General features: G+C 38.6%; 1 protein-coding gene across 1 annotated transcript in view; it reads left to right on the forward strand.

The window, feature by feature from the left end:
- Positions 1-8,651, forward strand: part of NECAB1 (N-terminal EF-hand calcium binding protein 1) — an 83,914-nt gene extending 75,263 nt beyond the window's left edge. Inside the window, exons 4-6 of the mRNA XM_029923301.1 lie at positions 1,317-1,342; positions 8,032-8,129; positions 8,385-8,651. Coding sequence (XP_029779161.1) covers positions 1,317-1,342; positions 8,032-8,129; positions 8,385-8,651 — 391 coding nt within the window. The remainder of the gene's footprint in view (positions 1-1,316; positions 1,343-8,031; positions 8,130-8,384) is intronic.
- The last annotated feature ends 13,995 nt before the right edge of the window (positions 8,652-22,646 follow it).

The following is a 22,646-nucleotide window of genomic DNA, read 5'->3' on the forward strand; positions in this document are numbered from 1 at the left end:
CTTAAGAGAGGAGATGTCCTTTATCCAAGATCAAATATTCATAGTCTGAGGATAGAATCCTGAATTTAAAATTACACTGCAGTTAGTGACGGGACTGGTAAAATGACTCAGTGTCCAACAACCCTGACTGCTAGTAGAGTACATCTGGATTGTGATGGTTATTTACATTGAGATTTGGCCTGGGCCAGTTGGATGAAGTACAAAATTTTCAGTTAATTGATGTTTGCAGCTGACTTTTAGTAAGTCTTTATCATCTTTAAGAGGTTTACTTTTACTTCAGTTTCATTTAAACTTGCTAAGATTAATGAGTGCCTGGGTGACTTAGTTGGTTATGCATCCAACCATTGATTTTAGCTCAGGTCATGATCTCCCAGGTTCATGAGTTTGAGTCTCCACTGTTAGTGCAGAGCCTGCTTGGGATTCTCTCTCTTTCTCATCTGCCCCTCCCTCTCTTTCTTTCTCAAAATAAATGAATAAAGTTAAAAAAATTTAAATGCACTTTCCAAAAATAAAATTTTATTAACGTCTCATCTAGTATTTAATATGAGTTATTTCTTTTAAGTTAACAACGTAGAGTTGTATTTACTTATCGCCTGATTTTGGACCATTCTTGCATTCCTTTACCATGCTTTCCTCAGTCAAAACACTATTCCAATAGGAATGTATTATATCTGCTAATATTTCATCTGCGGTTCCAATTTTATCTTCGTAAGAGGTGTCTGTTGTTTACATGTGAAGATTAAGCCATACAGCTCTTCATTGTGTTTTAGAAATCATTCCACGAAGGCATTGAATCAAACTTCCCTCAAAGATTGAATTTAGATAATGAAAGTTCTAGTGGTTCCACCAAGTCAGAAATCATGATAGATAATATTTAATAAGTGCTTGTATTGTGCTGGTTATTTTTTTAACTGCTTTTATGTATTAACCCCTTCTCATCCTGTTGCATTCATATGAAACAGAGGGTATTATCCCCACCTTGTGGTTGAGCAACTGAGACCCAGGGATGCAAAGTACTCAGGGTCCCATGGGTGGTAAATGGTGGAGTCAGGATTTGAACTCAGGCATTCTGACTTCAGAGCCTCTGATCCTTCACCAGAATGCAGTGTCTCCCAGCATGACACTGGGGAAAGCACCCCAAGAGCTATTTGTTCAAAGATGGAATCTGATATAATCATTGTTAATGTAATTGATTATTTATAAGAAAAATCACACATATCCTCTATTATTATAGTAATATACATTAGGGAATAACTGTATTTAACTATTTAAAAACTGAAATATTACCAAAGTAACAATTTTTTTTTCCTTTTCAGCAATCTTGACACAGAAGAACTATGTGGTAAGTTGTGTTGGGGGAGGGGGAGGCCATCAAAGTGACTACTTGCTTTCGAATGAAAAAGAACACCATCTTATACAAATGTATATACCCTGAAATTAGTGTCCTAGATTAGGAGTTTGGGAATATAAAAGATAATTGAGATCTCACAGGATTTATCTTAACTGTGAGTTTTACTCAAGCATGTATTTCATTGCAGAAAGAGTTGGGACTCATAAATTTGTTCATGGAGGAGAGTTGTTTTGCATTTGGTACAATTAGTTTCATGGTAGGAAACTCTCCACCAGGTCGAATCTATTTTTAAATTGGTGTTTAACACAACTGCATTATTCTTTTCAAATATATTGCAAAACTGACCGCTCCGCCCCCTTGACATGTAAAAACAACTCTGTCCCATACCTGCCTAAACAATTCTGGAATTTTAAATGTCACTTGCAAAACAAGTTTCAATGGAGAGAGGGATTTCTACAGATTCCTGATTTAATAGCCTCTTCAATTATTTTCTTTATCTTTGTGGTTGGAAACAAAAGTCAAAGGCCAGGACTGTGGGAAGGCAAATATTTCTGAGATTTATCTTTTGTTATGAGAAAATTATGGCACACTGTGAGACTATTCGGTGTGAATCAGCCATTTTATCTGAACACTGGAAGATTTTAAGCTTTCTGTCTTAAGGTAAATATATAACACCTTGTCCGAGTTTGAGTTTACTGTCTAGACTTCTTAAAAATAATTTTACAGTTATTCTTTGAAACTCGTAATTGAAGTCATAAGCACTTTCAACATCTTATAATTCTTACAAATTTAAAGTTTACCAAATCATCACATAGCCCATGTTACAATATTTAAGAGTGGTTATCTTCCATTTCATCAAAAATGTAGAGCAATATCAAGTGAGGATATGCCAAGTGAGGATATGCCAGGTCAACATAACAGAATACAAGTTCTCAAGAAAAGAACTCTGAACAACAGACATAGGATAATCACCAACCATGAGTTTTCTTTCTTTTTCAATTTTTTTTAATGTTTTATTTATATGAGAGAGAGAGAGAGACAGCTTTAGAAGGGGAGGGTTAGAGAGAGGGAGAGGGAGACACAGAATCTGAAGACAGGCTCCAGGCTGAGCTAGCTGTTAGCACAGAGCCTGATGCAGGGCTTGAACCCACAAACTGCGAGATCATGACCTGAGCCGAAGCTGGATGCTCAACCGACTGAGTCACCCAGGCGCCCCACCAACCATGAGTTTTCAGATCTTCCAATGGCCATGAAAAACCTCTGATTTCTGTTCCTGCATCATGTCTATCTTATATTCAGTGAGAAGAATCCAACTGAAAAGCAAGCTGTTTATACAGAAGCAAGGTATCTTGCTACCAAAGCAGTTCATGTTTTGTAAGTTATGAAACACTAGCAGAGAAAAGCAGGGAAAATCCACACATGGGTGTGAAACTGTGCCACAGAGGCAAAAGGGCCTGTGGGGACCCTGGCCACCAAGCTTTCTAAAGAACAGCAATCACTATAAAGGTCACGTTGTGACCCACTCTCATCTATGTGCACATGGTCCCTGCAGTGAAGTGGAGAGAGAGAGAGAGAGCAGGGAACGGAGATTGTCTCAATAATTTTGTGAGACTGGGAGACCCATTTCTAGATAGGTCAGGCCCAAGTATTGATTTTTTCCAATCATCCACATAATTCTTTTTGTTGTCTACTTACCTTTGCCTAAGTGGGCATGATTCATGCACAAGCAAACTGTTAAAAGGGCTTTTAAGATGAAGACATTTATTCGGTGGCTCTCCTTTATTTGCTGTGTTGCTTATGGATTGTCTCTAAGGAGTATTACATTATCCTCTCCTAGTATAATTGTGTATCTTCACTTCATCCTCTACCAAAAACTGCTTAATTTGTCTTCTATAATAATAGAACTAGATTAGAAACCTACTCTGTACTTACTGGAATAAGCTTTGGCTATGATTTTCCCCATAGTCAGGGAACTGGTATATGGAGTTTTAATGCAACCAAATTGCTCTGTATTTTTAAACCCAGTGAGTGTGCTCCCAATTGTGTGTTATAATCCTCCCCCTCTCTGCTCAAGAATATGCATTTTAATTTCCAGAGTATAGTTTCATGTCGTTATTTTGTAAATATAAAGTAAATATTTAAGTTGGATTCTAATCAAAACCAAATGCTTCAGTGTAAGCAAGTAAAATCTGTCAACTCACATCCGGAACAAATTCCCCCTGGCGCATGGGAGGGATGGCGCTTGACTGGCATGAAAACCAGATTTCATGTGCTCTTCCAGGAAGCCAGCTAGAAGGTCAGGTATCCACAGCTTTCGTCCTGTTGCTTTTTCTTAGTCAGTTAACTAAATAAATTATGGACCTAGAATTCAAAATCTGTTAAAATAAAGTATTGCTTTATTTTAGTTATGAAAATAGTTCTTAACTGGTTTTTAAATTTTAGCAATGCAGATTTTCAAGACATGTAAGACAAAATGTCAGTCTCTGTCTCTCCCTCTCTTCCCCTCCCCCTCGCTCCCTCCCCCTCTTCTTCCCCTTTTCCCTGATGTTAATCTCCACTGCTAACTGCTTGGAGCATGTCCTTCCAGATATTCTTATGCCTAGATTGACATTGACACATATGCTTTGATGGATAATAAGTCAACATCCATCACCACACACAGACCTTTGTCTAATTAATGAGAACTTTAAGATCTATTAGCTTGGCAACTTTCAAATACGTAACACAGTATTACTAACCGTAGTTACTATCTTGTACATTACTCCCCACGGCTGATCTTTGTGAAGATCTTCATTCTACTTACTTTGGGTTTCATTTCTTCTTTTTCCAGTTCTTTGAAGTATTTATTTGAGATCTTTCTTGTTTCTTGATGTACGTAGGCATTTATCTCTATGAACTCCCCTTTTAGATCTGCTTTTGCTATATCTCATAGTTTTGGTATGTTGTATTTTCACTGTTATTTGTCTCAAGTTATTTTTTCTGTTCCCTTTTGATTTCTTCTTTGAGTGATGGTTGCTTAAGAGAGTGTTGTTTAGTCTCCACATATTTGTGAATTTTTGTTTTCATCTTATAATTGATTTCTGGTTTTACACCATTGTGGTCAGATGAGATGCTTGATGTGATTTCAGTCTTCTTAAATTTATTAAGGCTTATTTTGTGACCAGACCTCTAACCTAGACTGGGAATGTTCCTTGTGTACTTGAAGAGTTTGTGTTCTGTTGCTATAGGATGGAATGTTCTGTGAGTGTGTGCGCGCATGCACGCGTGTGTAGTCCATCTGGTCTAATGTGTCATTTAAGGCCATTGTTTCTTTATTGACTTCTCTGTCTGGATGATCTATTGATGTAAGTGGCATATTAAAGTCCCTTACTTATTGCATTATTGTTTATTTCTCTCTTTAGATCTGTTAATATATGCCTTCTATATTTATGTGCTCCTGTATCATGTGTCTATACATGTACAAATGTAATACCCTTTTGGTGGATTGACCCTTTATTGTTTCATAGTAACCTTCTTTGTCTCTTTATAAACTTTGTCTTAAAGTCTGTTTTATCTGATGTAAGTATAGCTACCCCAGCTTTTGTTTGGTTTCTAATTGCATGTAAGATCTTTTTCTGTTCCTTCACTTTGTCTGTGTCCTTATATCTGAAATGAGTCTCTTGTTGGCAACAAAAATCCAAAGATGGATTTTTTTAATCCATTCATCCACTCTGTCTTTTGATTGGAGAATTTAGTCCATTTACATTTAAAGTAAGTATTTATACATATATGCTTATTTATATATATTTATATATCATTGATTGTTTCCTGATTGTTTTATAGTTCCTCCGTTTCTTTCTTTTTCTCTTCCTCTGTGATTTGATGCTTTTCTGTAGTGGTATATTTCAATTTTTTCTCTTTTTTTTATGTGTGTGCCTAGTATACGTGGTTACCATGAGGCTTACATAAAACAATATATAACAGTCTGTTTTAACTTGATAACAACGTAAATTTGAACATACTCTAAAGCTCTATATTTTTACTCCCTCACCCCCATGAAAATTTTTATGCTTTAGCTATCACAATTTGCATATTTTTATCTTGTGTTCTAGTAAATTATTATACTTCTCATTATTTGAATACTTTTGTCTTTTAACCTTAATACTAGCTTTATAACTGATTAATCCACCACCTCTACAACATTAGATTATTATGAGTTTTACTGTTCATTTACATTTACCAGTGATATTTACACTTTCATATGTATTTCCATTAATAATTAATTAGTACCCTTTGGGTTCAGCTTAAAGCAGTCCCTTTCACATTTCTTATAAAGCTGGTCTAGTGGTGATAAACTCCTTTTGCTTTTGCTGCTCTAGAAAAGTGTTTATCTCTCCATTTCTGAAGGGCAGCTTTCTGGGTTCTTGGACCATTTTCTGGCACAATGATCATGTGTATAACAGTTATTTGTTGGATTGTTTATTTTCCCCACCTGGTTGTAGGCTCCTCAAATAAGACACTAAATAAATATGTGTTAAGTCCTGGGATCACTATATGAAACTTCACCATAAAGAAGTGGAGACGAGGAATTCTCTCCTTTTCATCTATGTTTAATGTCCTGGCTCTTTCATCTAACGTCCCACTTTGAGTTCGCTGGAGCCCCGCTTGTCCTGACACATGCCCTTTGGTGAGGTAGAATACAATTTGAGTGACTTTGACCTGCACCCCCTCAACATCACCCTGATACTGAAGCTCCTCTCCAGGGCTCGGGTGCTGTAGTTCCCTCTATTCTGAGAGTCCTTTTCTTTGTGTCCCAGTGTATTGCGTGGGGAGTAATTTTTCCCCCTAATTGCTTTGATAATTGAGATGAATGAGTGGGTGAGTAAAAGAAGGAAGACATGAAGGCTGGATAGGTGTGTCAGCTCAGAAACCTCACTGTCGCCCCGTGAGTTTTATCAGCACGTGCCTTCATAAATCTGATTTCACAGTGGAAAGGCCACTTACAGTCTCTCCAGGGACCTGCACTGGTTAAGCCGGACAGCTTGTCTATGAACATGTTTAAGAGGAGGTGTTTCATCTTGTTTTGTTTTCCTCAAACCTGATTTTCAAGCACCATATCCTATTTTTCACTTAATCTACTTCTGCCTGCTTATCTTTGTATATAAACAAGTAAAAATGTGCTAACAGCTTTGCATTTTTCTATTTTTCTTTACGTGTTTTGCTTGTTGCAACGTAGTGTGGATTCTATTCTGATAATTTTTTAAAATCGATATTCTCTAGCCACGTTTATTGCTTGCTAGTTCATAAATAGTTTTATTCACAAGGATTTCATCGATTGCAAATGATGACATGGACAAGGTCAGACACGTTGGTCACCTCTCAGAGAAAATCAGTATCTCAACCAAGAATTAAAATGTTACTGTCACGCAGGCATTTAAGGAGCATCTTCTCCCTTATTTATCTTCCAACTAATCCCTTCCTGAAAGACCCCTTATAGGAGATGATTTATGCCACACATTTAAAAAAATACATAATCAGGAACGTATTTTCTTTTTGTCAAAAACATGCCATATATTTTTAATCCATGTGTACACGCACCATAGGTTGACAGCCATAATCTAGAATTGATTTATTGATTGATTTATTGATTTATTATTTATTGTGTTTATTTTTCTTCTCAGATGAGTTCCGCACATTTACTAATAAGTCATTCAGTGGTACTCTCCATTTATCATTAATATCAGTGTCAAAAAATAATCCCATTTGGAGTATTAAATAAATTAAAGTTTCCATAAAACACGCTGAAATTTATCTCTGTGATTTCAAACAGCTTCATGTGGATTATGCTTATCATTCTATTTGATTCCATAAATAGTAATGACACACTAAAGAGAGGCAGTGATAAACTACAGCTCATCCAAAGATGAGTTCACAGGAATGGGGAGGGCTAATGATTTTCTAGTGACTGGAAGTTCTAGGTCTTTTTCAGTATATCACTGTCTATGGATTTTGGTCAAGCGAGATATCTCTCATTTCAGAAATGTGTAGATCTCTGTCAGTAAAGATGAGGTTTTGCAGGTATCTCTCCTGTACTTCAACTTGTTTGGGAGCCATCTATATTCCATACTCTTAGTTATAACACCCAGTGTATTAGTTATGTCTGTCAATTGAAAATGTGGTAAACATCCCTTTTGTTCTGCCTAAATCATTGAAAAAAATAAATCATGACAGGAGTAGTTACTTGGGAGGTACCAAGGGGGGCCATCCTTGTGTTTTGGAGCATTATGAGTTCTTTACCGAGAGGAGAGCTTCCCTTCCTTCCTTCCTTAAATGTCTCCCAGGAGAAACGATAAAATGTCATTTAATTTTTTTTTGAAATTACTATCTTAATGAGTATCATAGTGATAGAATAATATGCTGCTGAGAACAGTTTTTATTGTCACAGTCTTGCTAATAGATCCAGATTTATTTTTTTTCCTATTTTTGTAGGAAAAAGCATTTCTTCAAGGATAATTGTAACTATTTACATTTTTTAATGAAGTGAATATATTGACACCCTAGCCTCTTTTTGAAAACCTTCCAGCTTTGTTATAACATGCAATTTGTTTTACTCATTTATGGAGTTAGTCATCAGTTGATTTTATTGTTAACTAGAGTACATAATTGCAAACATTAACTTTTTTCAATATTTTTACTTTTAGAATATTTTTCTCAGCACTTGGGCGAATATGAGAATGTACTAGCAGCACTGGAAGACCTAAATCTTTCCATCCTGAAGGCAATGGGCAAAACAAAAAAAGTAAGGAAATGTTGGTGCTTATTTTCTACAAAATCTCTTCTTTGAAAAAATTTTCTTGGAAAGTCACACCTGTTTCCTAACGTATCATAAAAGTACATATTGATTTTTATCACTGATAACTTACTTTCTCAATATTAAATGACCTATTGTAGTCATTCGCAATACAGTTAATGAAATATGAGGTGCCAGATACTGTGCTCTTTGCTGAGGATATGAAGGTACAAAGAGCTGTTGAACCAGCTCTTACTCTTGTAGGGAGACAAGTGTGTGGACAAGCCGTTGCTGGGCAGCCCAACAGAGGGCAGCACAGGAGGGAACACGTGGTCCGTGGCGGAGGCGATGACAGCTGAGCAATTGCGGATGAAATTAGAGCTAGGGAAGGGAGAAACCCACACATGGAACAGCACATACAAAGTCGTTGTGCTGGAAGCGGCCTGGGGCAGGCACAGGGCGTGCAAGGAAATCAGGATTGTCAGGAAGGTTAAAGTCTCGGACTCTCAAGAGTGGCATGATGTGAGATGAAACTGGTGTAGTAGAGAGGGTCCGTAGCTTTCATGGTTTTGTCGGTGAACCCAAGGATGTGGACCTGTCTTGTAGATGTGAACAAATCAGTCCATCTTAAGCAGAGATGTGGAAATTCACGCAGTCTTTTGAAAAGACTATACAACACTTGGCTTGGGATTAGGGGTGGAGAATGTGAGGGACAGAATCAAGAAGATGAATGAGGAGGCTAGTTCACTAACCCGGGTAAGAGATGTTGGTGGTTTAAAGGTATTGGCAGAAAATATGGAGAAAGGGAAAATAACTGTACACATGTGTGAGATCCTATCAATAAAACTTGGAGAAGGATTGAATATGGGGAGTGGAAGAAGGATATATGTCCAGGATGAATTCAAGTTTTTAGCTCGTGTGCCTGGGTGGTGGCCCTGCATAGAATGCCTAAAGAAGACCAGGCTTGAGGAGGTCGGATCGTAAGTTCCTTTATAGACCTGTTGACTCCAAGCTGCCTTTGAGATATCTAAGGGAATTCTAGTAAACCATTAGATACAGAGATCTTGTACCTGACAGGTGAAGTCTAGATTGGACATATGTTTGTGAGTCGTCAACATTTAGGCAAAGAACTTGAATGACATCATCTGGAGACACAACGTACAGTAAAACAAGGAGAGAACCTAACACTGAGCTTTAAGGAACTTCAACTTTTGTGGGTGGGTGGAGGAGAATGAGTCGGGGTGAAAGCCTGAGAAGGAGTGGGCCGGAAGAAGAAAGGAAATCTGGGAGACTGCAGCATCCAGAGGTTGGGGAGACTATTCCAGTGAAGTACAGAGTAATCAATAGTGTTGACTGCCATGGAGGGGTGAAGAGAGACGGGATTTACATTTGCTGTTGGTGGTAAATTAAAAAAAGATATTTTAGCATGTGAGGTGCATAACAAGAAATAAAAATGTTTAAAGCTTACATGGAATTTCCGGAGAAAGCCAGCAGATTTATATGTACATCACTGAACTCTGCTTGTTCCTGAAGCCCCCAAAGAAAATTAAAATGAGGTTTTTTGTAATACGGAAGTTTGTAGGCACCAAAGTTGGAAACTGAACAGCAGATGAGCAAGCGGGTGCTGGCTGCAGACCTAATACATTTGACCGCTTGGCTTGTCGTGGGAAAGCAGGAAGGCTCGGGATCTGCAGCACTGTCTCCGCACTTGGGGATTGAGTAGGTAGAGCTCCACCTGATCTGCCTCTTCTCCCCTTAAATCCTAAAGGCTTGTCCACAGCCCGTCCTTAAAGATGCTCAGTCAGCCTTGTATCCCCAAATTTCTTACCGGAGAGACAGAGACCAATACAAACCAAAAGGGCAGGGGGAGGAAGGAACGAACCAAGCAGTACAGGGAACTATACAGGAAGATGAAAACTCTCAGCCTCCACAGAGGGAGAAGAGAAGATATTACTTCCATGAATCAAAAGCTCTTTGAAATTAGAATATGAGCACAAATAAAGACTTAACAGAATTCTGGAAAATAAGGTTTATAAAGTCTCCCAAAAAGAAAAGCAAAAAAGAAAGTATAAGAAAATTGCAGCATCAGCCTAAGATGTTCTATAACCCAAATAACAAATTCTAGAAAGAGAAAAGTGGAATCTGAATACATTTTCCTTTGATCTGTTAAGGAGTATTTGGAAACTGCATAAGATTTTACTCTTTGGGACCTTTCCTCCAGAAGTGGTAATTCTTTAAAACCTCTGCTTGGTGTGGCTGACTTCTCCTATTGTTTGGTAGGCCTCACCTTTAATTACATGTGCTTAGGGAAATCTTCTCCGACTACCTAATCTAGAAGAGGTTGTCTCTGAGTATCTCCTGTCCTTTGCTGGTAATAATCAGAATGAGGAACTATGTGTTTTGTTTTTGTTTTTTAAAATGCTTATTTATTTATTTATTTATTTATTTATTTTGAGAGAGAGAAAGGGTGGAATAGGGCCAGAGAGAGAGAGGGGGAGGGAGGGAAGAAGGGAGGGGGAGAGAGAGAGAGTGTCCCAGGCAGGCTCCAGCTGTCTACACTGAACCCGACATGGAGCTCAATCTTGCGGACTATGAGATCGTGACCTAAGCTAAAATCAAGAGTCAGACGTTTAATCAACTGAGCCACCCAGGTACCCCTGTATTTTGTTTTGATTTTTGTTTGTAAGGAGGGAGAAGAGCAATGTCGATTTTTAATATCCAGAGCCTGACACAGAGCCTGACAAAATGCACTCAATAAAAATGTGTTGATTGGTTAAGTAACTTAAATGGATATTTGTTCTGCTCTAAAAGTGACGTAATTTTGCTCCTGAAATAAAAATTGCTCCTAAGTCCATCTAAGAAGTGTTCATATATCCTTTAATAGGAAGGAAAAGCAAGTGTATAATTTTTAGCTTCTCACAAAGTATACTAAAATCATGTTCTCTGTAATAATACAGTGAGGCTTTGTGAGATTTAAATCAAGATCAACCTGTTATATTTTGGTCTCTTTGGTACAAAAGCCTGTTTCTGAGCACAGACTCTTAAAAATGCATTTTATCTATATAATCATATTGCCTAATCAAGGACAAAAGGATTTTTTTAAATGGTCCACAATAAGATTAGGAAATGTTCTCTGTGTGATTGCTCAAAGATGAGTGAAATGCAGGAGTTTGACAGGTTTTTCAAACACTGTTGCACTGACATCTTCTCCATACTGCCTAGCACAATGAGCCCTTCTGACTGAGAAATTCAGCATTTCTTTTTGAGACGCTCTCTATATTTTTACCCAGATGAAAAGTCCTGTCTCAGTAGGGAGGGCTGACTGTTCTAGGCTTTTATGAAAAGTGAAATGCAAGCCATTTGTGCAGTACATCTGTCTGCTGTGTCAGAGAATGGGTAAAATGGATTCCAGCTGCTTAACTTAAATCCTAGGAGGTGATCAGGACAGATACAATCTGTCACTGTTATTTCCCCTTCCTCCTCCTCTTCCCTTAACCTAAGGTTTTCTGTAGAGCCTCAAGGGTTAGCTGGATTATTTTTCAGAATAAACACCATAGGTCAAATTCCAAATGGTCATATGGAAGCCTTGAAAATAGCTAAAAGCAAAACTGTTAGTCTGGCTGTGGGATTTCACAAAAAAATAGTGGGTTTATCTATTCATTTTTCTTACTACAGTGGGGTGATAAGCTAATCTCCATCATTAGTCTGTGGTGTGCATGTAATCTCAAAGCAAATGTAGAATTCTGATGCTAAAGTTAAAATTCATCATGTGCTATTTGTATAAACATAAATGGGACTCCGGATTCCCTTAAGCCTTACTGGTGAGACTTCAAAAGGAAATGATCATAAGCTAAAGTGAAGAACAGTGTTCTTAAAATAATTACTTAGGGTGTGAATAATTACTTCACCTTGATGAGTGAAGCTGGGAAAATGTCCAAAATTAAAATGTATACATCATTATAGTTTTCACCTGGAAGCTGTTTTTCAAACAAGTACATCCTACAGTACATCTTCAATTGTTTTAAGAAGAAAATATAGACGAGTCCTAGCATCGTTGGGTCTCTGTTATTCCCTACTTGAATCTGCCTTTAGGATCCTAGACTGCTTCATTTCAACCTTCCCATGTCTTCTCTTTCCCTGTTTCCTTATATTTAGCATCTGGGCTCCCTGGGCTCCATATTTCTTTCATGTGTTAAAAATCACAGTTTTGGGGGTATGCCTGGGTGGCTCAGTTGGTTAAGCTTCTGACTCTTGGTTTTGGCTCAGGTCATGATCTCACAGTTCGTGGGTTCGGGCCCTGCATCGGGCTCTGTGCTGACAGTGTGGCAGCTGCTTGGGATTCTCTCTCCCTCTCTTCCTCTCTGCCCCTCCCCCACTTCTGCTGTCTCTGTCTCTCTTTTAAAAGTAGAAACTGAGTCACAGAGTAGTTAGTTGATTTACTAATATAAAGTTAGATTTAAACCAAATTCTCATTTGAAAATTTTTATGTAAGGTTTATGTGGTCCCATATGGAATATATTAAACAATTCTAAGTTGTATTGTGGCACAGAAAATATTTGGTGTTAGATAAATTTGGTCTTTGAAATGATTGAGCTCTTTGGAATTTAGTTGTTGATCAGGAAAGTTTGGAGACTTCTAGCTTTCGTGGTTATTTTCAACTTCATTTTAAGCAAATGAACAAACAGGTTTCCAGAACTTTATGTAATATGTGAAGAACATTTGAGAGAAATTATAGACAGAAGCAGATAACTGAATACTGAAATAACAATTTAATGCTAAAATCAACTATAAATGGTGTGTAGGCAAAGTTCTAGACAAGGAAGTTCATATATTTTAAAATAACTGGTCTGATGCCAGAGGAGTAGATGGAACGTTAACTAGAAAACAGTGGAAGTTACCTGCCATACCAAAGGAGAGATAATTTAGCTTTTTATTTGGAGAGTGAAATATATCCAAAACAAAGGCTAACGTATCAGAGATCAATAAGCAGAAATATCTGTGGCCTTCTGAGCTCTGGCCAGATTTACACAGCATCTGAAAATACCCAAAAAGGAGCCCACCTGATTTTTTCCCCCAAATAGCTAACTATTCTGGCACTATTTCTCCATTTTTTTTAATCCACTCACTAAAATGCCATACGTACCATTTGTGAAGTACTTATACTTGGATCTGTGCCCAAGCTCACTGTCCCATTCCATTTATAAAACTATATTGTTTAATATTGTTAAAAAGTTGTGTTAATTTTTGAATACTTGGGTATATTTGAAACCGTGAAAATGCAAATCTACCCTTACCATTCTTCTTTTCTAAAGAGTTATTTTTTCTGTCTTGCCATTTTCATGTAGATTTTCATGGTTTTCCAGTTTTACGGTAAAATTCTGTGAGAACTTTTATGAATTTACATTAAATTTGTAACTTTAAGACAACTGTCACCTTGGTAATATGCCTTCCTGTGCAGCTGCATACATACTTGTCCATTTATTCAATCTTCGTTTGGGTCTCCTTAAGTTTTTTATGATCCTTTGTATAGTTTTAAAACACATCTTGGTAAATCAATTCACAGATGTTTTGTGTTTCTGTTGCTTTTATAATCAGCCTGCCTCTCCATATTCCTAACTTAATATTGGTGGTACATTGAAAAATGATTTTTTTTGTATATATTTTGGAAACTAGGTTAGCTACCATCTTGAATAGCTGCTGTGACATGCCATTTATCTTCTGCGATATTAGACGTTCGAATATTGAGACCCATGGGCACTTATGGGAAGAACCAAGCCATCTTCTCTGTCTCCTCCAGAATCCAACTCATCTCTACTTAGTCTAGCTCCCTGACTCACCTTCTCCCATTTCTCTGAACTGAACTTTGAAGCCACACCTTATGCCTGTTGTTGTTATGTAAGATTTCAGATTCTTCTTCAGTGCTGCAAGACTGTAGTAAATTATGACTTGACACTTTAAAATCTTATATCACAGAGGAACAAGATAATTTTCCCTAATGCCAAATAAAACTTTTAAAACTTCGTCACAAAATACTACAAATACAAACTTGTAAAACATTAACAGATTCTCTATTTTATCAGAAGAAGAAAAAACAAATAATAAGACAGTGAATAAAATGTATTTGATTAATTGCTGGTGCATCAGGCTATGAATAAACTTGACATTCAAACACGAGAGCTCAGTGTTAACTCAGTGATCAGAAAAAACTCAGGGAGGAGGGAGGACGGAACTGAGTGTCAGAGAAGGGGCAGGATGTTAAGAGCAGGAAGATAGAAGAAGAGCCTGTAGGTATCAGCCCTTCTTTGACCTTTTAAGCGGGTCACCAGGGCCCCTTCATTCCTGTCTAGATGAGGCTGTGGGTGACCAGTGGTCAGGATCAGGTCATGCCGACTGCAGTTTGTCACAGTTCACCTTCTTTACTGTTTCTTGAATACATGGATAAAAACTAAGCAATGGTCTTTCAGATAATCTTGAGAGGATTTAAAAAATTTAGCAAATTCCTAGACATGTGTCAGAGGCCGCAGGTAAACTTCCATTGCGCCCCTAACACAAGGATCTCTATAATCACTTTTTTTTTTTCATGATCACTTTCTGTTTTCAGATAATCTTCCCAATCCTCCCAACCCTGCATCCCTTTTCTGGCCCCAGCCAATAATAAGCTACTATATCATGTGCCATGTACCTATGGTTTTGAACAGCTCTTTATTTTCTTCATGGAAAAAAAATCGCTAGCTGGAATGCTTAATTTCTTCACAGAAATTGAAAATTAATTATCTGCTTAATGTAGTTAAAAGTACAAAGAACACTACTTTATTTAAACAGAAAAGCTGGTTTTATTTTGCCTAAAGATGTGGTTCTGAACTACAGTTGTCTTCATGAAGTTATAGCCGTATTTCTGAAGCATTGATCTTCGACATGTTCAAAGCTGGCTAAGGGAAAGCGAAGCTAATGCAGACATAGCTAGGGGCATACACAACACAGCATGTGACTCTGGCATTAGAATCACATTTGAAAAGACTTCTTTCTTTTGCCCAAAGTGGAAAAGCACAGAGGGAGAGCTTAAAAATTGGTCTGTGTTATATTTCTCCATACGACAGGCATCAATTATTATCACATCATTGTTCTTTCTCTTTGTTTGCTATTGCAAAACAAATCCTAAATGTTATTTGAAGATGATTGATTTTTTGCCAAAGTCCTTATTTGAATAGCATTGCAACAACCAGACGAATGTGGTGTCATACCTATGCTTCCTGTGTGGCTACTGGACAAACCTGCATGTGTCCACGTAGTATTGTCTGTCCCCCATGGAGTGATTTATTTTGTGATCTGATTGTTGTGTACTAACACATGGCCCGTAGCTCTCATAGCCCTACAAGGTTGCAGTGTGGTCTGGGGTCTCTGGTGTGGTTCAAAAGTGACACACTCCTAGGGTTTCTTCGGACGTGGACAAGATTAGGTTTGAATTTCTATTATGGATCATACGCCTTTTTTAAGAGTATCATCTGCCAAGTAGCCTGACTTCTGGTGATATGGGAAGGAGATTGTCTTCTCTATATACACATATGGATGACCAAATACTAGCTATGTGCTACTCTATAAGATTGAATGTCTACGCCGTCAACCTCTTAGCTTTTCTTTTTGAACCAAAATTATAATAATACTATAGTTGATATTTATTAATTACCACTTGCCAAAGACTATACTAAATGCTTTTAAATCTTATTTAATCCAAATATTTTATTAGATTCTGATTTGTTCCTTTAAGTAAATAAAGAAACTGAGGCCAAAGAAAGTTAGGTAACTCCCTCAAGGTCAAAAAATCTCATAATAATGCCCTGTGAATTTCTTTCTGGACCTTCTAAGCTTGAAGCTATCATAGTTTGTAGCCAATTTCTTGAAAAGATAACAATAATCATGATCGGTTGGAGAGAAAAGAAAAACATATTTTAGGAATTTTTAGTTGTAATAGTTACCTACTGCTGCATAACAAATTTCTCCCTAATTTAGCAATTAATTCATGCAGTTTATGAGAGTCAGGAATCTAAGAGTTGCTTAACTGGGTGATTCTAACTCCAATTATCATGAAGTTATAGTCCGATTTTGAGTTGGAAACTGCAAACGTCTGCAGGTGCTTGAGGAATACTTCACTGTTGGCACAGTGAGTTCCTCATCATGGAAGTTCTCCACAGGGGTGCTCCTGTGACAGGGAAGTTGGCTTTCTCCAGAGCAAGTCCTCATAAAAAGAGAAAGAGACCAAGAGAGACCAACAAAGAGACAGAGACACTAAGATGAGAGTGAGACTAAAGTTATAATATAACCACGGCAGTAACATCCTATCACATTCTGTTCACTATAAGAAAGTCCAGTCTGCACTCAGGGGGAAGACGATTAAGCTTGATTTCTGCAAGGGCAGAATCAAAAGATACGTATTCATATATTTAAAACCACCAATAGTAGTCAACTTTTAACTGTGTATGTGTGTGTCGAGATGGAGTGGTGGAAGGGAATCTTTATCTGGTTTTTTTCCTCTTAATATCTACCTCCATTAGAAGAAGCCAAATTGATTTTTAAAACCAGCCTACGTATCTATTCCTTGTCTTAGCTGAACATTACAAATGCTGGAAAATAGAATCAGATGTGTTTTATCTTTAGAAGGATATCTCAACCCACATATACAAATGTATTCATAATGAAATAGGTATTAATAGAGCTAAATATGTATAACAAGATAATATACTTTTTGAGTTAATATTAAAGATAACTATTCTAAAACACTCTTTTAAAGAAGTATATCAAAAATATCAGCTTCAAAAAAAGATTCCAGTTTTTTAAATGACTGAAAATCCATGTCTCTTAGGAAAGGCTCAGTTTAGTCACTGATTCAACAGAAATGCCATGCTGGAAAATGGAAAGGAATCCAAGTTTTGCAACACAGTGTTCTCTAGCGGCTCCCCATAGAGAAGAATGGGTAACACAGGTCTATCTGCATTGTGGACCTTGGAATAGATTTGATGGAAATGATTCCTACTCTTATTCTTAGAGTAAGAATAGAAAATAGGAAAGCGTTGCTTTGTCCTCCTAATCTGGAAAGTTATCAAGGAGTAAATGTATTTAAGTGGAGTGTCAGGATGGAAACCAGGTCTATGGGCAGAGATTGGTAGAGTATATTAGGAATGGGAAGTCACTTTCAGGAAAACAAGTAACACAAGCAAACATGAGAAACACAATGCATTTTCATGGAAATTTGGGAAATACAGTGTTTTTGAAGCATAACGCTATTTTGGATTCTGGTGGGTATTTTCTGAAAGGCATATTGGCTAGGAAACTTAGAGTTGTAATCATTAAGCCACAGAGGGACACTGAAAATTTGCCAGGATGGAGTTGGTCACACGGGGATCAATTCAGTGAGCTCTTCTCTCAAACACAGTTATTTGGTTTCCCAACTGTGACCTCAAAAATGAGGATAATGTTTACTTCAGTCATAATATTGATCTTTATTCTTTGAAAGAAAAGTTGTATGTATTCTGCCATTTTATGCATAGTTATGTGTATGTGAATCTGGGTCATTTTTACAAATTCTAGAAAGCACCACTATTTTCAGCAAGCATTTCTTCACATTAAAAGTAATATAATGGAACTAAGAATTTTTCTCATTTTTAAAAATGCATTCTTTATTTCATTCTTTTTTGGTTATTAATAGAATGGATGAAGAAACACGAAGCTGGCATTGCCAGCATTGTGTGTTTCCCTGTTGGTGTATATTTTTACGTGATCCAGAAGTAGTGGACAAAGGCTAAGAATTTTTGGTTTTTAACAACAAACAAAACCATAGTGATACAAAATGGCCAGAAAATATTTAAAGATTTTTCCTTTGTTTTCTTGGCACTATCAAAATATGTAGGTTATCACTCTTTCTCACATAGCCCTGTCGTTTTTCTACTTATCTGAAAATGAGTACTTCAATAAATTGTGGTGAGAGGTTAACTCACAAGTGTTACCTTGCTTGTGAGAGAGAAATGTGTCTCAACTTACCTTATGATTCAGCCGAATGAGCGATAATTATTCTAGCAAATCTTTGTTAACCTCTTGATTTCTGGCTTTAAAAAAATTGCTAAAGAGGCGCCTGGGTGGCTCAGTCAGTTAAGCGTCTGGCTTCGGCTCAGGTCATGATCTCACGGTTCGTGGGTTCAAGCCCCGCGTTGGGCTCTGTGATAAGCGCTCAGAGCCTGGAGCCTGCTTCAGATTCTGTATCTCCCTCTCTCTCTGACCCTTCCTGCTTGTGTTGTCTCTCTGTCTCTCAAAAATAGATTTTAAAAAAACATTAAAAAAATTGCTAAATATCTCACCTATCAAATATCCTTTATATATACATAGATATATATATATGCACACACACATATAATATATATTAACAATATATAAAAATAAAACAATAATATATATTATATTGTTAATAATATATAAAAATAAAACAATAAACATTGTAAATGAAAAGGAAATCACCCATGTGGCTGCCACCCATATAAAAGGGCTGTTCTCAGGTTTGGAAGGAAACAAAGATCTGAAGGGGACACACTCTTTAATTCCCATGGTCAAATCATTCTTTTGTTCTAACAAGTTTAGCTCTTTTATATTGCTCTCATCCATTGGTCTGTCTTCTCTTTCTGCTCCTGTCTGGGCTGTGTGAGGCGGACCCTCCATGATTCTCACTGGGATTCTTTGCCATAGACACAGAGATTATTATTCTGCTTCCAGTGTTGCCTGTAGATCATATTCCACTCTTCAGGATGAGAAATATTTTCCCCAAAATAAGATTTCCCTGTAACGTAAAACCTAAATGGCCAAAACCTTGCAATGGCTCCCTATTGCCCTCAGAAAAAAGTTCAGATGCTTTGCCCAGGACACACAAGATCCAACAAAGCTGGGTCCTCCTTGCCCACCTGGTACCCCTGCTCTTCTCTGTAGTCCCACCTTTTGCCAGGGCTGGGTGACTTTTGTCCCAACCATGCTTAGCTCTTTATAGTTCTCTGAATCCCTCACGGTCTCTCCCCAACCTGGGCTTTGCTGTGTAGAGGTCCTTCTGAGTGGATGAATTCCTCTAACCTCCACAGATTCCTTCCCAGGGCTCCAGTTATCCACTTGCTTTTCATCTGCTTGGTCCCGTAACATTCCTGGTGGTGTTACAGGACTCTGCTTACACGTCACTTCCCCTAGGAAGCCTTGCTTAGCCCTCAAGAGGAGTTGTGTGCTCTCAAGGCACCTCTTGCACGTCCCTATGATTCCTCCTATCAATGCCTACGTGTCTGTCACCCTCCTGTCCTGAAGTCTCTTATAGTGCCAGTGTTATGCCCAGATTTTAATATCGCCCCCCAAACCAGAGATTACCTGGGAGACCGAATCACGCATGCAAAAGCAAAGGGCTTTATTACGAATTTAGGCCCGGCCAGCCTAAACTCAGGCTCACAGACTTCAACAACACACTGGGTCCACGTGGAGGGAGCCCCGGACAAAGGCAGGGTAGGGCTTTTATGAGTTTGGGAAGGGGGAGTTACAGGAAATTGTGACACAGGTACAGTGATCCAATCATTAATATACAATATTATTGACAGCAGGTTTAACCATTCACATTGCCTGGAGTATTTGTTACTTTTGGCGGGACCCAATCACAACATTTAGAGTATTGACCAATCAGAGTGAGCCCAGGACCCTCACCGTAGGGCGTGACTAGTCTTAGCCTCCATCTTTAGGCCTGCCCTTAGGAATGTTAAGGGTGTTAGCTGGCCTTTCCTGATTGGGTGTTACGAGGCTGGTCCCTCCTGCCTTGGGCAACGTGTGCCCTTCTTTTGTTTCATGGAGGCAGTTTCAGACCTGCGTCCTTACACCAGGGCTAGTTAAGCTACTCAGTAGAATTTTTTGACTGCATATCCATTCATTGGAGAGGTGAGGATATACTTCTGATCATGCATCACTGCCAGCACTCCTAACTGTCCATTCTAAGGAACTAGAGAGAAGGCGAGGAGGGAGCAGGTGTGCAGAATTTCCACCAAAAACTGTTTATGAACTTTGGAATGATTACTTGCAGCGGCTTTCTCTTTTTGAATTGACCAACTCAGGATGAGAACTGCCCGTCCCAGCCAGCCTGCCTGGGTCCCACTGGTGCCAGGGGAAGTCAGGGTCTGTAGGGAGCCGCCACGTTTCCTGGCTGCCTCAGGCAAGGATTATCACTCTCTGGTGAGTGAACCAGTGAACAAGATTTGCATCTGGAGGCTGGAGATTGCCATTTCCTGGTCAAAATAATTTTGGCGTCTGTCATGCTGGGCCAGATGTAGAGTGGCCAAGGTGCACAAAAGATCAAAACCGCATTTTGGATTATTCAGTGCTAGCTTCCCCTCCCCAGCATTGCAAAGGCAAGTCTGGGCGCTTCTTTTGATATGCATTTGACTCTGTTTACCTGGTAACCGACCCGGTCAGTTTCCCCGCCCCAAATCGCTATTTAAGAGACAATGTTTTCTGGAAAAAGGGAGAAGAAGAATAAAGAAGCTAGAGGCTTGATCAGAAACTGTGTGCTTCTTCACTCTCTGTGTCTTCCCTCTCCTGCCCTGTTTTCTCTCCCTCCCTCAGGAAAAGAACCCGCGAGGATTTTCCGCCCTGCTGGCCTGGGCGGGACACGACAAGGGTCCCCGGCAAGGGGCCAGATGTGTCTTGTGGTCAACTGGGGGGGATTGGAGAAAAGAAAGGAATTAGCAGTTTTAATCATAGTTCTCATACAATTTTGTATTTTATGAAGAATGCTATTTTTTCTAATTGTAGGTCAGCATCAAGTTTTCTCACAGTTAGGTTTTTCTTCCTTAGTCCATTATGTTGAACTTGCCTTTAAAATGTGTTTGTCTGTGACACATCTTCAGTTCACGATCTTCTGTTCTGACATTTTTAGAGCTGTAACCAAGATTATAATGTGGTAGAACATGGTAGGTGCAGGTGAGTAATATTTTTAGGGTTTCTTAGAAACAGAAGCCTCATTTTCATGCCAATAAAATAAATAGCAAGGAAGAAAAAGATGTGGCATAAAATATCATATAGAAATTAGATTGATAATATTTAGTTATGTTCTTAACGGATCCAAACATCTTTTTACCCACGTAAATATTTTTAATGATGATGATAACGAGAGTCTGATTCCTTCCGTATGTAAGGAAATACATAATACTACAAAAGAAGGAACCCTACTTATATTTCCTTGTCAGTTCTGCCTTTGAGTTCTGTATCCGTCATGCCTGCACAATAACATACGAGAAACTGGCTTCTCCCAATCCGTGTAAATCAGGTTATCTGCAGAGAGGTCTCTGGAGAGAGCAGTTTTAGAATCGGGAGAAATTTGGTTTGAATCCCAGATCTGCTACTTGCTAGCATATGCCCAAGTTAACCTCTGCACTGTCATTTCTTCATTTGCCAGATATGAGTAACTGTACTTCCCTCCCAAGAACGGTGAGAACACAAAACCAGATCACATATATAGGGTGTCTGTCACTACGTGTGGCCCATAACAGGGTGTCAAGAGAGACTAGTTGTCAGTTTGCTTCTGGGCTCTTTTCAGAGTTTTAGTCTTTGTTATTGGACAAAATTGCTAAGCATGTGATTTGGAACTTTATACAGATATGCATTATTTCTTAGAGCAACAACCCAAACCCATTGTTTCTACAAGGTGGAGCAGCTTCCTAAATACAAGTTTGGAATGTTGATCCTCCAAAGAAATTAAGTAACAAGTTTAGTGTTCTGAATTTTTTTTAATGGAGAGTGTGAGTGCCTCATGAAACTCTCCTTCATAGTAAGGGTCCACATTTCAGCTCACTTAACAAAAACCAGATGAAGAGTTGAAACAAATGGGTTTGTTTCTAGGGGATCCTGTCCGGTGAGTATGGAGAGGTACCTACATATCTCTGAGTGATCGCCCAAACTGCCACTTCTGGGCAGAGATGTCATTGTGTGAAGGTGCCAGTGTCTGTCAATAGCAAAATTATCAAAACCCAACAGAAATTAATTCATAACAATATAGGGAAACACCTGAAAAGGAAACACAGCTCCTAGTCAGCCATCTCCTCATTAATATGATCAAAACAGATCATCTGCAGCGACAGAACATACACTCCTACAGCCCCCCTTGGAAGCACAAAAGAGGGATGTGGAACCTGCCTACCCAGAGTTATAAATAGCTCCAGGAGCAGAATCTGATGCCTCTGAATCCTAAAGAGATTCAGAGTTGCCTCAACACTGAGGAAATGGACTTCCTTTTATAAGAACAGGAGTCTGAACCTAACAGACGCCATGACTGGCTTTGTTTCCCCCTCTAAGCTAAAAGGTCTAAGGTCAGTCTCTTCGGAACCATTTGGCCATTTGGCAGTCATACATTGCCGGGGGGGGGGGGGGGGGGGGGGGGGGGGGGGGGGGGGGGGGGGGGGGGGGGGGGGGTATCCAATCAGGAAAGCCCAGCTACCTCACCCCACATTCCTAAGGGTAAGGCCTGCAGGT

Source organism: Suricata suricatta, chromosome 15 (genome assembly GCF_006229205.1).
Source record: "Suricata suricatta isolate VVHF042 chromosome 15, meerkat_22Aug2017_6uvM2_HiC, whole genome shotgun sequence".
Classification (NCBI taxonomy): domain Eukaryota; kingdom Metazoa; phylum Chordata; class Mammalia; order Carnivora; family Herpestidae; genus Suricata; species Suricata suricatta.